This window comes from Cottoperca gobio, chromosome 18 (genome assembly GCF_900634415.1).
Source record: "Cottoperca gobio chromosome 18, fCotGob3.1, whole genome shotgun sequence".
In the NCBI taxonomy this organism is placed as follows: domain Eukaryota; kingdom Metazoa; phylum Chordata; class Actinopteri; order Perciformes; family Bovichtidae; genus Cottoperca; species Cottoperca gobio.
Window position 1 is genome coordinate 14,548,749 of NC_041372.1, and position 15,000 is coordinate 14,563,748.

General features: G+C 39.3%; 2 protein-coding genes across 6 annotated transcripts in view; both read left to right on the top strand.

Annotated features, from left to right (window-relative positions):
- LOC115023534 (type II inositol 3,4-bisphosphate 4-phosphatase-like) overlaps nt 1–15,000 on the top strand; it is a 29,319-nt gene that overhangs the window by 6,923 nt on the left and 7,396 nt on the right. Inside the window, exons 9-26 of one of the 5 annotated variants that reach the window (XM_029454576.1) lie at nt 657–736; nt 2,088–2,169; nt 2,318–2,387; nt 2,466–2,613; nt 2,808–2,938; nt 3,394–3,501; nt 3,831–3,939; nt 4,164–4,329; nt 4,396–4,593; nt 4,675–4,807; nt 5,037–5,230; nt 6,983–7,106; nt 7,204–7,330; nt 7,409–7,549; nt 8,064–8,161; nt 8,594–8,691; nt 8,803–8,957; nt 9,101–10,190. In XM_029454576.1, coding sequence (XP_029310436.1) covers nt 657–736; nt 2,088–2,169; nt 2,318–2,387; nt 2,466–2,613; nt 2,808–2,938; nt 3,394–3,501; nt 3,831–3,939; nt 4,164–4,329; nt 4,396–4,593; nt 4,675–4,807; nt 5,037–5,230; nt 6,983–7,106; nt 7,204–7,330; nt 7,409–7,549; nt 8,064–8,161; nt 8,594–8,691; nt 8,803–8,957; nt 9,101–9,338 — 2,400 coding nt within the window. In that variant the 3' untranslated portion in view covers nt 9,339–10,190. Of the gene's footprint in view, nt 1–656; nt 737–2,087; nt 2,170–2,317; nt 2,388–2,465; nt 2,614–2,807; nt 2,939–3,393; nt 3,502–3,830; nt 3,940–4,163; nt 4,330–4,395; nt 4,594–4,674; nt 4,808–5,036; nt 5,231–6,982; nt 7,107–7,203; nt 7,331–7,408; nt 7,550–8,063; nt 8,209–8,593; nt 8,692–8,802; nt 8,995–9,100; nt 10,191–15,000 lie in introns of those variants that run through there. The other 4 variants (XM_029454578.1, XR_003834017.1, XM_029454579.1 and 1 more) reach the window with 4 other exon arrangements.
- Nucleotides 11,293–15,000, top strand: part of rnf150b (ring finger protein 150b) — an 11,104-nt gene continuing 7,396 nt past the window's right edge. The window contains exon 1 of the mRNA XM_029454605.1: nt 11,293–12,231. Within this exon, the coding sequence (XP_029310465.1) occupies nt 11,775–12,231 (457 nt within the window). The 5' untranslated portion in view covers nt 11,293–11,774. The remainder of the gene's footprint in view (nt 12,232–15,000) is intronic.

Consider the following 15,000-nt stretch of genomic DNA (forward strand, 5'->3'; position numbering starts at 1 on the left):
GCTCTGTGTGTGTGTGTGTGTGTGTGTGTGTGTGTGTGTGTGTGTGTGTGTGTGTGTGTGTGTATGTGGAGTTTGTTTCCTTCTCGCTCTGGTTCTGGTTCAGTTCTGCAAAAGGCTTCTGAATAAGTTTAATAAAAGATCAGTGATGCTAAAGACTCTTTTTACTTGAAGTAGCAAGGGATCATGGGAGTTGTAGTCTCCTCTGAGTTTCTCCTGCACGCTGTTCGGCCTGCTAACGTTTGCTCAGCAGAAGTTAGAGCTGTGTTTTCCACATGAGAGTGTGTGTCGAGTGATTTGAGTGCAGTTTGCTCAGTAATCCTCTTTAATGCCGTCTCTGAGTGGACTTCTGATCCACGGCCTGGCGGGGAGGAGTGTGTGTTCTGTGTGCTGCAGACATAACGGGACATTCATTAATATTATTGCAGAACGTTTGGAAGAAGCTTAAAGCTCTTGATGTAACTTGATGTATAGAAACGTGTTGGTGACGGGTTGTAAGTCCCTTTGCTTCCACAGCTCCACGTGTGAACGAGTTCATTCCTTAACTTCTTATAAAAGTTGTCTTTCATACAAACCAGAAATGTTAAATCCCCGTCTGTGCAGAGATCCTGAAATGTTTAATATAAAACAACTGTTTTGTTTCTCTCGGTCTCTTCTAGAGGAGCTTTCTGGGTTTGACCTCCTTCAACATCAGAGATGTGCTCAGATCCAAGGAGCCTCACATCTCCCTGAGTCTCAGGTACACACACTTCTGCATCCTCAACACACTTTACTTTAAGGCTTCTTTAAGTTTTACTGCACGCACCTTTAACCAACATGTATATTCTCTGTGAAGTGAATGAACTTCACGCCAGAGAGGCCGCACTGAGGTGCAGCATGCCGTCACCTGATTGGCCGTTGCTTGGATACCTGTCGTCATTTGAGGAAGTGAGAGGGGGAGCGTGTGGCTCCACCTCTGTAGAAACATGAGTAGAAACATACTTCCTGTTTTATATCACAACATGTTCAGAGGCTGATAGACGGCAGGTGTGAGCAGGTAGTGTACAGTAGGTGTGTCTGGTTACTAACACATACCTGGCACAGGCTGGCAGGAGAGCAGAGCTGTGTGCTGCTAGCTGAGGCTCGTTAGCTGTGTGCTGCTAGCTGAGGCTCGTTAGCTGTGTGCTGCTAGCTGAGGCTCGTTAGCTTTGTGCTGCTAGCTGAGGCTAGTTAGCTTTGTGCTGCTAGCTGAGGCTCGTTAGATTTGTGCTGCTAGCTGAGGCTCGTTAGCTGTGTGCTGCTAGCTGAGGCTCGTTAGCTTTGTGCTGCTAGCTGAGGCTCATTAGATTTATGCTGCTAGCTGAGGCTAGTTAGCTTTGTGCTGCTAGCTGAGGCTAGTTAGCTTTGTGCTGCTAGCTGAGGCTAGTTAGCTTTGTGCTGCTAGCTAAGGCTAGTTAGCTTTGTGCTGCTAGCTGAGGCTCGTTAGCTTTGTGCTGCTAGCTGAGGCTAGTTAGGTGTGTGCTGCTAGCTGAGGCTTGTTAGCTTTGTGCTGCTAGCTGAGGCTCATTAGCTTTGTGCTGCTAGCTGAGGCTAGTTAGCTTTGTGCTGCTAGCTGAGGCTAGTTAGCTTTGTGCTGCTAGCTGAGGCTAGTTAGCTGTGTGCTGCTAGCTGATGCTTGTTAGCTTTGTCTCTCTGGATCCTTCATAGTTCTTCTTGCTAATTATCTTTGATAACATCACATGACCACGTTAGCTCAGCAAGATATCTTATTATCTTAGATTAATCTTTCTAGTCATCTTTTTATACAAACTTGTCAGCTTTATAATTTAGTTATGCTGTCTCTAGTTTACTTATAACTGTGTAGTTAGCTTTGACATGCTAGTTATCTTTGTGTTAGCTTCTAGTTAGCTTTGTCTTGCTAGTATTATTGCTACTTGTTAGCCTTTATTGCTAGTCCTCTTGTTTCTAGTTAGCCTTGACGTGCTAGTTTTCAGTCAGCATTTCTTGTTAGTTCTTTGTTTTTATTCAGCGTTGTTATGAGAGTTATTTTGGTTCTTTCTTTTCACTTATCAATTCTGAAGTGTTGTTTCCTTTCTTCCCTCCTCTGTCAGGACGATGGATGGAGTGAACGAGGTCGGGGAGGTGAAGGTGTCCCGTCTGCAGATGGAGGGAGAAACTCCTCCTGAACACAAGGTAGAGGAGGAGATGTAGTTCCTCTGTCTGGTTATACTTGTGAAACACTGAGGTGTCACAGTTTGCTCTGTGGTTTCTGTGAAGTCATCTGCGGTGAGAACCAGAAGCAGTGTGTCACCTTCTTAACGACATCCTTCTCTCCCTCCAGTGTCCTGCCCTGTGTGACAGTCTCCACAGCTCCGTCCACGACAAAGAAAACAGTCCAATGATGAGAGCTGGTGAGACACGAACACTATACTCCCGCAGTGTGTACAAGCTGCTGTGCCTTTTATAATACTTGAACTGTGTGCGTGCAGTGCTGTGTGCTCAGGTGTGTAAGGTGTACAGGTTTCAGACAGAGGATCAAAGATGGCTGCTGGTCCGGGAACAGATGTCTGAGACGCCGCTGTCTTTCTCTTTACCCAAACAGCTGCTGAGCACGCTCCTACGCAGCCACACCAGCAGGTCTGGACTCATTATTCAACTCAATAACCACAAAGATGAGCAGTGGTGTTAGCGTTAGCATTGATAGCTAACCTCAAACTGCATTAACAGAAAATCCAAAGAAAGACTGTATTTAAAGGACCAGCGTGTCGTATTCAGACATTCAGAACATGAAGAAGATTAATGTATTAATTAATACACTGTCTCTTCTTCAGGGTCCAGGAAGTGATGGAGCTCGGTGACCTTTCACCCCACTGGGATGGGCTCCGCTATGATGTCATCGGCCACTGTAACCAGCTGATTGGCTGTTATCAGGAAACGCTCGCTGAGGTCGACAAACTCTCAGGTGAAATTGAGTATTTTCCTTTTATGCTACTTTATACTTCTACTGCACTACATATATACTATACTATATATATATAATATATATATATAATATATATATATATATTTTAAACAACTTTAGTTACTTTGCAGATTCAGATTATAATACAACATTTAAATCAATATAAATAAAAATAACCTGCCGTATATAAAGTACATAATTTACCAGCTGCAACATTAAAGTGATAATAATTCAAATCCAATAATATATATTATTCTGCACAATGAGTCCTTTTACTTTAGAGACAGATATAACATGAAGCTGACGTCTGTAGAGACTTCTGAACTTCTTAATTAAATGTCTTGATAATCCTGTTTGTTTGATTTGACTCTAAGTTGAGCTGTTAGTATTTATTATGTGAAGATCTCCGTGTTTCTAAATCTGTTTATTTTCGGTGTTCTTCGTGTTCCGAACAGCGGCGTCCAGTTTTAAGTCGAGCTGCAGTAAATCGGACAAACGGCTTCAGTTTGTCCCGACGAACCTGCACGCTCAGAGGATGGAGGTCACTGATCCCGACGGCTCGGGTACAACACGCTTTATTTATTACGTGCTGACTTCACTCGATGTTCTCAGATTTACATCCCACAGCGTAGATCATAATTCCCCTTTTGTGAAACTTCATAAAGAAAAGTAATTCACCCAAATGTATGAAAATAACTTTTAATATAACTTCCTGTCAAATTAAAAAGTTAATTTTTTTGGGGGAAATTAACTTTTTTTAAATGCCTTAAACTACTTATGTCGAGTCAGAGCCTCGAGCTGCAGCGTCTGTTCTTCTAGTCCGACGACAAATAACTAAAACAACATTTATCTGTGTGTGTGTGTGTGTGTGTGTGTGTGTGTGTGTGTTTAGGTGTTTGGTATGAAGTCATAACAGTCGGGGCTCCAGCTGATCACCACCAGGCCTTCAAACACGGAGGACTGAAGAGGCTCCTCAGCAAACACACAAACACAGGCGACAGGTGTGTGTGTGTGTGTGTGTGTGTGTGTGTGTGTGTGTGTGTGTCTTCTCTCTTCATATTGATGTCTGTGGTTTCATGTAGTTCATGTTCTCTGTAATCTGTCAGGATTAGTGACATTAGAGACGTCACATTAATTGTCGAGAACACTGAGCGATGTTTGCGAGTTAGCTCTTGTTCCCCCCCGTCTGCCTGTTTTCAGCTCTTCTGTCTCCTTCCCCCTGCAGCTCCGTGTCTTACTCCCAGGACGAGAGCTGCAGAGCGAGGGAGCTGCTGGCCAGCGTGGCCCAGCTGCAGCCTCTCGTCTTCGGGCTCGCTGAGGAGCTGCTGTCCGTGTCTGTGGAGCAGAGCGCGGCGCGGCTGCAGCAGGTGCTGGACGGCCTGACTCAGCAGGTGAGGAGCGAAACTTCTGCAAATCTTCAGAGATGATTTTGTCTTGACTCTTTTCTTGTCACTCAGACGGAGCAGTTTGTTCACGCTCTCAAAGACGAGCTGGTGAAAAGCGCCCTGCTGGCGATCCACGCCCAGTCCAACAGCAGCCACGTCCACAGCAACGGGTTGCTATGTGACAACACGCCGGCCAATCAGGAGGGGCGGACATCGTCGGGGCAACAGGACGCCAGCCGACGGGAGGCGGAGTACGACGAGGAGGAATGGGCAAGTGGAGTGTGTGAGATTTAAACTACTTAATGACAGTGTTGTACTTGTTTTTATATGTGTGTGTGTGTGTGTGTCTAGGACAGGGCGTGGGCGAACGTCGCCATGAGCCTCAACTGCATCATCGCCATGGGCGACCGGCTGCTGGGGCGGGAGGAAGTGACATCACCAGAGCAACAGGAAGCGACCGGGGACACAAACTCTCAGAACACCGGTGACGATATTTCACTTATTCATCATGTTTGAAGTACGAGGACGCCATCGTTATGTAAACGTGTGAACACGTGTAACAGCGACCAGCCGGTGTTGTTTGACAGCGTTGCGTTGAGACTCCTAGTGGCAGAAGATGACATGTTGTACGTCTAATTTCCCCTCATGATGAAATCAGTGTGTAAACAAACAGTGTGAACGATGATAAACTCTGACCTGGTCGTCTCCTCCAGCTTCCTCCTCCGCGTCCTCCTGGCAGGAGCAGCTGCTCCCCCTGGTGGTCACGCTCAGGGACTGCGTGCGCGAGGCGGTGGGGAAGGCCCGAGCCGCCATGACCTTCGTAGTCCTGCAGGAGGCGGTGGCCACGACCGTCGCCCAGGGACCTGCACACCTCGTGCAGAGACGCCACGCCGTCTTCAGCCAAGCGGTGAGAGAGCTTCTTTATATAGTACAACATATTAATACACAAGGATGAGCTTTGTTCTATTTTTACCTTTTATATTATATTATATTATATTATATTATATTATATTATGTTATATTATATTATATTATATTATATTATATTATATTATATTATATTATATATTATGTATATTATATTATATTATATTATGTTATGTTATATTATATTATATTATATTATATTATATTATATTATATTATATTATATTATATTATGTTATATTATATTATATTATATTATATTATATTATGTTATATTATATTATATTATATTATATTATATTATGTTATGTATAATATTATATTATGTTATGTTATTATATATATTATATTATGTTATGTTATATATTATATATGTTAGTTATATTATTATATGTTAATATATATATAATTATGTAGATATTATTATGTTATGTTATATATTATATTATTATATGTTATATTATATTATGTTATATGTTATATATATTATGTTATGTTATATTATATTATATTATTTATATTATATTATTTATATTATATTATTTATATTATATTATTTATATTATATGTTATTTATATTATATTATTTATATTATATTATTTATATTATATTATTTATATTATATTTGTTATATTATGTTATTATATTATGTTATGTTATATTATGTTAGGTTATATTATATGTTATATTTATATTATATTATATTGTATGTTATATTATGTTATGTTATATTATGTTATGTTATATTATGTTATTAATTATAGTATGTTATATTATATTATGTTATATTATATTATATTATGTTATGTTATTATGTTATGTTATATTATATTATATTATATTATTGTTATTATGTTATATTATATTATGTTATATTATATTATGTTATATATATATGTTAATATGTATATTATATTATGTTATATAGTTATGATATTATAGATATTATGTATATTATTATGTTATATTATGTTATGTTATATATGTTATATTATTTATTATTTCTATTATATTATGTTATATTATAGTATATTATCTTATTTATATTATTATGTATTATTATATTATGTTAATTATATTATGTTATATTATATTGATTATATATATCTTATATTATAATCTTATTTATATTATATTATGTTATATTATATTATGTTATTTATATTTATTTGTTATATTATATTATATTATATTATATATATTATCTTATATTATATTTCTATATTATATTTATATTATCTTATATATATTAGATTATCTTATATTATATATGTTATATTATATTATGTTATATTATATTATGTATATTATATTATATTATGTTATATTATGTTATATTATATTATGTTATATTATATTATATTATATTATATTATGTTATATTATATTATGTTATATTATGTTATATTATATTATGTTATATTATGTTATATTATATTATGTTATATTATATTATGTTATATTATATTATATTATGTTATATTATATTATGTTATATTATGTTATGTTATATTATATTATATTATATTATGTTATATTATATTATGTTATATTATGTTATATTATATTATGTTATATTATATTATATTATATTATGTTATATTATATTATGTTATATTATGTTATGTTATATTATATTATATTATATTATGTTATATTATGTTATGTTATATTATATTATGTTATATTATATTATGTTATATTATGTTATATTATATTATCTCCCCTCAGCTCTCAGCATTAGTGTGTGGTTTCATGCTGAAGCTGTTCGGAGGTCTGGAGGATCCTGACTTCCTGCAGCAGCTTCACTCTGTCGGACTTCTGGTTCAGTTTGAAGGCCTGCTCAGCACCTACGGTACACACACACACACACACACACACACACACTAACCTGCTACACACACACCGCATGTAGTCTAACGTGTGTGTGTGTGTGTGTGTGTGTGTGTCAGGTGACGAGGTGGGGATGCTGGAGGACATGGAGGTGGGTGTGTCAGACCTGAGCGGAGTTACGTTCTCAGTCACTGAAGCTACAACAGAAGAACCGGACGAGCTGCTGCCGACGCTCAGGGGAGCATGGTGAGAAACACACACACACACATACACACACCACACACACATGGTGCTCACTCACAGTGTGTGTTAATCTCCACTCAGGGGCAGTTTGGTCGTCCAGGTCCCGCTGCCCCCTGAGACGTTCGGGTCGATGCCGCAGGAAGTGAAAGACGGACGTTTGATACGAGTTCATCCCGTCCTCTTTAACATCGGAATCAACCAGCAGCAGAGTCTGGCTGAGAGGTACACACACACACACACACACACACACACACACACACACACACACACACACACACACACACACACACACACACACACACACACACACACTCATTTGCTTTAAGAAGAAGAAAATACATAAAGAAAATAATGAAGAAATAAATACGATTATAAAATGAATACATATATTTAAAATTGAATAGAAATAAATAATAATACAAATAAATAGATAAATAAAAGGGAACATTTTATTTTAAGTATATAAGGTAATTAATACAAAGGTAAATACTAAATAAATGCAAAAATGATTAAATAAACAGATAAATTAAAGGGAGAATTAAATAGTAACGTATATAAATAGGGGAATTAATACAAACTTAAATATATAAATAAAGACATTTAAAAATGAATTAAAAATAAATACAAATTTAATGCAAAACTAACCAAATTAATAAAATGATTTAACAATTTAAGAGAAATCCTGTGAAAACTGTGGGAATGATTTACCTCCAGTTTCTACGTTTGTTTGTTTCAGGTTTGGCGACAGCTCCCTGCAGGAGCGAGTGAACCAGCAGAGCTGCGAGCGTCTGAGAGCGTACTGTGACACGCTGAGAGACAGGCGCCCTCAGACGGGTAAAACGCTTCAGACTGCAGATTTATTATTGTTGGGGCTATCGTAGGTAAAGACATATATTAGTTCTGGAGCCGGGGTGATATTCCAAGATTTAGGTCAACGTATCGTATTTACGAAAAAACAATTCAAATGTTCTTTTGGATTAAAGTGGAAAAAATAAAAAAGCTGTTTTTTAACCTTTTTTATTTTATTTACCTTTATATTAATCCCACTATTATTTACTTTCCTACTTAATTTTCCCTTTTATGTATTTTTTATTAATTATTGTATTCATTTAGTTATTTTTGCATTAAATTTGTATTTATTTAAATTTTAAATGTATTAATTTCCCCATTTATTTATTTATTTTTGTCAAGGATCCACATCGACACCGTGTGTAAATGTACAACTTTATTCACACAGAATATTAATCTGCTGTTGACCTCCCTCAGCTGGGATCCAGTCTCTCTGCGACTTGTTGTCGTCTCTGGATCGCAGCGTAGAAACCAGGAAGAGGAAGAACGTGGAGCTGCTGTGGATCGCTGCTACGGTAAAACACGAGACTTGAGATACGATAGAGAAGTACAACAAATAAAACAATTTCACAAATTACGAGAAAATAAATGTAATATACTGATGATGTGTGTGTGTGTGTGTGCAGGTGTGCCGTAAGGTGCGCGGCGTGCGTCTGACGAGCTGTAAGAGTGCGAAGGACCGCACGGCGATGTCGGTGACGCTGGAGCAGTGTGTGTTACTGAGAGAGCGACACACACTCGGCCTGCAGCACTTCAGCACCGCGCTCGACTGCATGAGGAGGTGTGTTTTTAAAACACACACACACACACACACACACATCCTCGTTTCCTTTTCTTCCTCCTCCCTCACTTCTTCAGTTTACTTTCTTTTTACGTTTTATTTTCCACCTTTTCTTTGTTCTTCCATCACACACACTCCTCCAGGTCTCGTCTGTCCTGGGGGCAGATGCTCGGCTGTTACTCCCAGTCAGGGCTCACTGTCTGTGGGTTAGACCCCGGGGAGCGTCCCCCCGGCCTCCAGGGCTCCTGGCCCCCGCCGTGTTTCACGCCTAAAGCTCCCAGAAGACACCTGTACCCGGTGGCCTTCCTCCTGGTGTCCTCGCACCTCCTCGTTCTTTGGCTCATCCTCAGCCTCGTGTTACTGCTGGTCAGATACCAGTAGACCCGCGCAGACTGGGAACACACACTGGACTGTTTTATCACTGAGCAACACAAGTGACCCCAACAAACTCAAATAAAGCTGCAACGACTAGTCAATCTCCAACTATGATGATTCATCTTTAAAAAAATCTGTTTTTAAATCACATTAAAGTGGACAAAGATATTTAAAGACGTCCTCTTGGACTTTGAGGAACTGGGATGGACATGTTTTACTATAAGCATTAATTCAGACTTTTTACAAATGGTTCTCATGTTGGAGTTACTTCTGCTTCTGTTTATTGTGGGTTCTTACGGCTGCAGGTAACCAGCGTGTGCACACAACATGCAAATCTGTTTGTTTCTTCACTGTTCTGGGAAATATTTACTTATTTATTCCTGATGTTCTTGTTTATTTATTGTATTCTGCATGTATGTCTGTGTGTTTTTTAGTTTCTGGTATTTACTTGAAATGCTAATGAAGCAGCAGGTAACACTGAAGGAGCTGTGTGTTCATTGTGTGTTTGTGCATTGTTGTGTGTGTGTGTGTGTGCGCAGGGACGGCTGCAGGATAGAGAACGTGCAGAAGAACGTGGGCACCAGGAAGTTCGCCTTCAGCGGCGTTCAGCTCCTCACGTTCCCCAAACTGTACCGACCTCCAGACGGCAGCTTCGGATAAACACACTGACGCTTAATTTATTTTCTGTACAGATGTTTTTATCATGAGATTGTTTGTTTTATCATGTAAAGTATGTGTGTTGTGTTCCTAATGTCCCTCTGTGCTGTTCACTGCAGGTGTTTGATTTACAAACACGTTTCTGCAATAAATGAAGGAATTTCTGTTAAATATCTAATTAATTAAACAGATAAAGATGTTTACTGCTGCTAACCTCTAAACTTTATATTTTAAAACTACATTGTGATGCACGGTCTCTACAAGAAAGATGCAGAGAGCCACAATCAGTTTGTAATAAATTAAATTATGAGAAAGTAATTTTTTGCAACAGGACTGCAGTGAACTGAAATAAAGCAGGTGAGTGAAGTTCTCAGGTGACAACATTTAAGCTTATAAAACATAAAAGCTTGTTTTGTACGATCAAAGTCTGAGAATACTAGTGAGTAGTTTTAGTTTTAGAATCGTTACATTCTTTTTTGACATTTAATATGTTATATAAATAGTTCTATATATTAAATCAGGTAAATATTGTACTATTTACTGCAATACATTTATTTGACAACTTCAGTGACTTTTCAGATTATTAATTAAAATTAATAAACTAATAAATGATGATGCATTATAGATTAAACTACCCAGCAGTATATAAATAAATTAAAAACAGTGCATTGTTTTGGGTGTACAGCTGCAGTTTCTCTGCCGGGCCGCGAGGTGGCGATCAGCATCACTGCGCACACACACATTCATACCGGAAATATGATGCTGAGCCCTTCAAAGTAAAAGAACGGCTTACATTTATTAATTATCGAGTTTAATTTATCAAGGGATCTAAAATTAGATTTATGGAAGCCCATTTCCGCCAATGTGATGATGGAAAATAAAAAGATCCCGCAAGTCAAAATAATGTTAGTATTACAAAAATAATGACTTGCTATTAAAGAATAATGTCATAATATATCACAATAATTATATAATATCTAAAAAATAATTACTTGGTGTCTTAAAACAATGACTTAAGGGTCAAAATAAGGACTTAGTAATCAAAAATAAAGACAGTATTGCAAGATAATGACTTACTATTAAAAACTAATGTCATAATATATTAAAAATAATGACAGTATCTTTGTGTCTCAAAATAATTAAATGCTTTTATTCACAGCCATTATTCAATATTTTCAATATACCAAGTTATAATTTAGAAAAAGTATAATTATAATGACTTACAGGATCATCACGTTTGAAGATATAGGCTTCCATACAACACCACGGCTTTTATTTTTGAATGAACGAACCGGAAGTCGTGTATCCCAGCAGCGTCAGCGTCACAGGGTCCAGTCAGGCCCAGCCATAACAATGCAGCAGTTCAGCGGACCTGCTGCGTCTAGCTAGCTTTAAAATATTAAAATCATTATTAGCCGTTAAATTAAACTGTAAATTCACCGCCCGGTGTTTTGCTTCGGTCACGGTGAGTCGCGTCGTTTCAACGGCCAGTTGTGTCCGCAGCTGTCGTGGCTTCTCCCGGTGCTGTTTGTGTGTTCTTCTCGGTGACGGTTGGAAATGGAGTCGGCTAACGGGCGGCTGAGAGCGGCGGAGGGGAGCGGCTGAAAACACGGAGGAAAGATAAAAATAGGAGAAGCGAGAGGGCGGGAAAGAAGTGGGCCGCGAAGTTACAGAGAGGCGGATTAAATAACGTCCTGGTCGGTAGACTGGTAACATGGAGGAGTAGGCACCTGACGCTATCGGGCTCCTCCGACGGACGGTTCGCTCTCACCGGGGAGGATCACCATGGCCCCGGGCTCTCTGGTGGCGGCCTGCCGCAGCCTGGCCCTCTCTACGTGGCTGCTCTCCTTCTGCTTCGTCCACCTGCTGTGCCTGGACTTCACCGTGGCCGAGCGGGAGGAGTGGTACACCGCCTTCGTCAACATCACCTACATGGACCCGGCCACCTCGGATTTCCGCACCGAGAAGACGGAGTGCGGGCGGTACGGGGAGCACTCTCCGAAGCGGGACGCCAAGGGGGTGGTGGTGCTGCCCGCAGCCCCGCACGACCGCCAGGCCTGCGACCCCAACACCCGGTTCGCGGTGCCCGCACAGGCCGGGGCCTGGGTGGCGCTGATAGCCCGGGGCAACTGCACCTACAAGGACAAGATCCGCCACGCCGCAGCCCACAACGCCTCGGCGGTGGTCATCTTTAACGTGGGGTCCGCCAATGTTAACGAGACCATCACGATGCCTCATCCAGGTACACAATCTGATTTATCATAAATATGATTACAGTAAAAACACGTTTCTTCATGCACTGGGCAGTTTTTAGATTTTTAACATGAGAACATCTGTTTGTAACTTTGTGTGTGTAGATGTAAACTCTCCACAGCTACATTACATAACGCCTCATGTACATATTAAACACTTTCCTCACACTCTTCAGCAGAAGTCTCCACTTCAGCAGCACTTACATACACCAAACTTTCCACTTTCATTCCTCTCTATATTCTGAAGCTTTGTGCAGAGGGCTTTGTTCACATGTCACTCACAGCTCATGTTATACACGCTACACTCACTACATGCAGGAGATGCACAGAGTTCTGTGTGTTGACAGGATTTAGTGATTTATGGAGTGATACAAAGACAGATCCAGAATCTGTACAAACCTTTGACATGTGAACAACATGAAACACTCTGAACCTGCTTCATCCAGACTTCTCATACATTATGCAAACGAGCACATATTTAATAGGATGATGCCTCATTTGTATATTTAAACATAACACTTGTAGAAGTAATCTTATTTACATTATTCACCTGTAGTTTCTTCTGTAAATAATATAAATTGCTTTAGTTGTTATGTAGATCTCTGCTAACACATTTATTTTATGAAAGGCTATTGTTATAATACAGTAGATATAGAACAATTAAACATAATTTTCATCTTGCACATTATTTATTATCGGTTTCTTGTGTATAAATGCACTCTGCGTTTGTGTATGTTTTGTTTATATATTTTTACAGCACTCGTTCCTACTTCGTACTGCAACTGTTGCACAATCATTTCCCTTCAGATAAATATCTTCGTTGATCTTGAAACATTTACTTCTTCTCTAAACGTGTGAGTTCTTTGAGTTGCTCAGACAAAATAAATACATTTAAAGAACATTTATCACTATTTTCTGACCTTTTTATAGACCAAACAACCAGTTTTCAAATCTCTTGTTTGTGTTTTAACCAAACAAACGACCAAAAACAAAACGTATTCAGTTTCTTATCATCGTGCACGGTTAAAGAAAAGCTTCAATCTTCACGTTCATGGCGCTGACGGACTCATGTTTGTGGGTTTTACTGCACCAGTTTCCTACTCTGCTGCAGATTTCTTTATATATAAGTTGTATTATTCGTCTCTATTAATGAAACATATTCTGCCTGTTTGATCTGCATTAATAAATCCAGCCTGTCCTGCTGGATCCACTTCAAACAAGGATGATGAAGTGTTGCCTTATATAACAGACTGACTGTTGTGTCAGACGCAGAACTGAGGTTTTACAGTTCAAACTCTTTAATTCGCTCCGTCAGTGAAGAAACAGACTCGCAGTTGTTTCTAAGTCAGCTGCAAGCTCCTTCAGGGACCCGGAGGTCCCCGGCTTTACAATCCACTTTCTCAAGAGGTTGTTGTTGTTGTTTCTGACGGGAGCCGGAGTTCATATTCCCTTTGACTTCCTGGGAATGTTTCCCGCCACACATTACTTACATCTCCCCCTAAATACAGCATCACACGTGTGAACAGAGCGCTGTGGTGCTGCGACGCGTTAATCCTCCGTGAATCTGCTGATTTTTATCATTCCTCCGTTCATCCCACAGATTAGTTTTCTGCCTCCACACGGTTTTCTAAAGGTGGAATAAAAACACGCAGGATGTTTAAAACATGGAAGCAGTTTATTAAAAGAGAAACCTTTCTGGGGTTGATCGGCTTGTTGTACTTTTTGTGGTTTGTAATGTCGTGTCGGCCATGTTGTTTACATCCAGTGGTTGAACTTTCTCTTACATGTTGTGTTTATTCCAAGTTATATTACAGATTCAGCTTTGTAAAAGAGGATTATCCCGCTCAGGGCTGTTTGAGGACCTTTTTAGATGTTAAAGGCTTGGCCTGGTGTAAAGTCAGTGATATAAGGACACATGAGTGGGAGGGAGACATTGATCCCAGGGGTGTGTTATTTTTAGGCAGAGACTAATCGATTTTTGGTGCTGTGTGTGTTTTGTTTGGGTTGATTCAAGTTTAGTGCCGCCTCGGGGGGGGAATCTATCCAATTTGTGGCTGGACAGACTGAATCATCTTCTGAACCAGACTCCATTGACAATAACATCCATTTTAACCTTGCAGAACATGGAAGTTCCTGGTCTACCTGGTCTGCCCTTATCGGTTTGTTTGTTTGTGTAACTTTGGTGTTTAAAGGGTCAGTTCAGATTCACCAAAGACGTAACTCATAAACTAACGGATCGAGGCAGCGGTAGACCAACTGCTCCATGTCCTGCCAGGTTAAAATGACTGTTTCTGTCAAAGGAGGCTGGTGGCTTTGAAGAGAGCAAAGATAACTTCACATTTTTGTGCATGTTTATATCTTTAAGCACTGATGGTTTAAAGATAAACCCGTCCGTGGTAAATATTTAACATATAAAAGATAACCAGCTGTGAGTCACTGGAACCTTTTTAAGGGTTTTATGAGACGTGTTCTCCCGGTTGGACGAAGCCGCCTGGTTTGTTAAAGTGTTATTGAGCAACACGCTGAACCAGCTGACCTTTGACCTCTGATGATGGAGGAGCTTCTCAAAATGAGACTCAAACTTCTGCTTTCTTGTTCTCCAGAAATAAACCCGTGATATTTATATCATACGTAATGTCGTCCTGCAGCCTCTTGTATAATCTTATGTCTTCATAACAAAGATGGACGCTCACTCAGAATGAGGCCACGTCATCCGCCATGTCGGGGTTTACGGTTTATTTTTAGACCGGCTCTCTTGT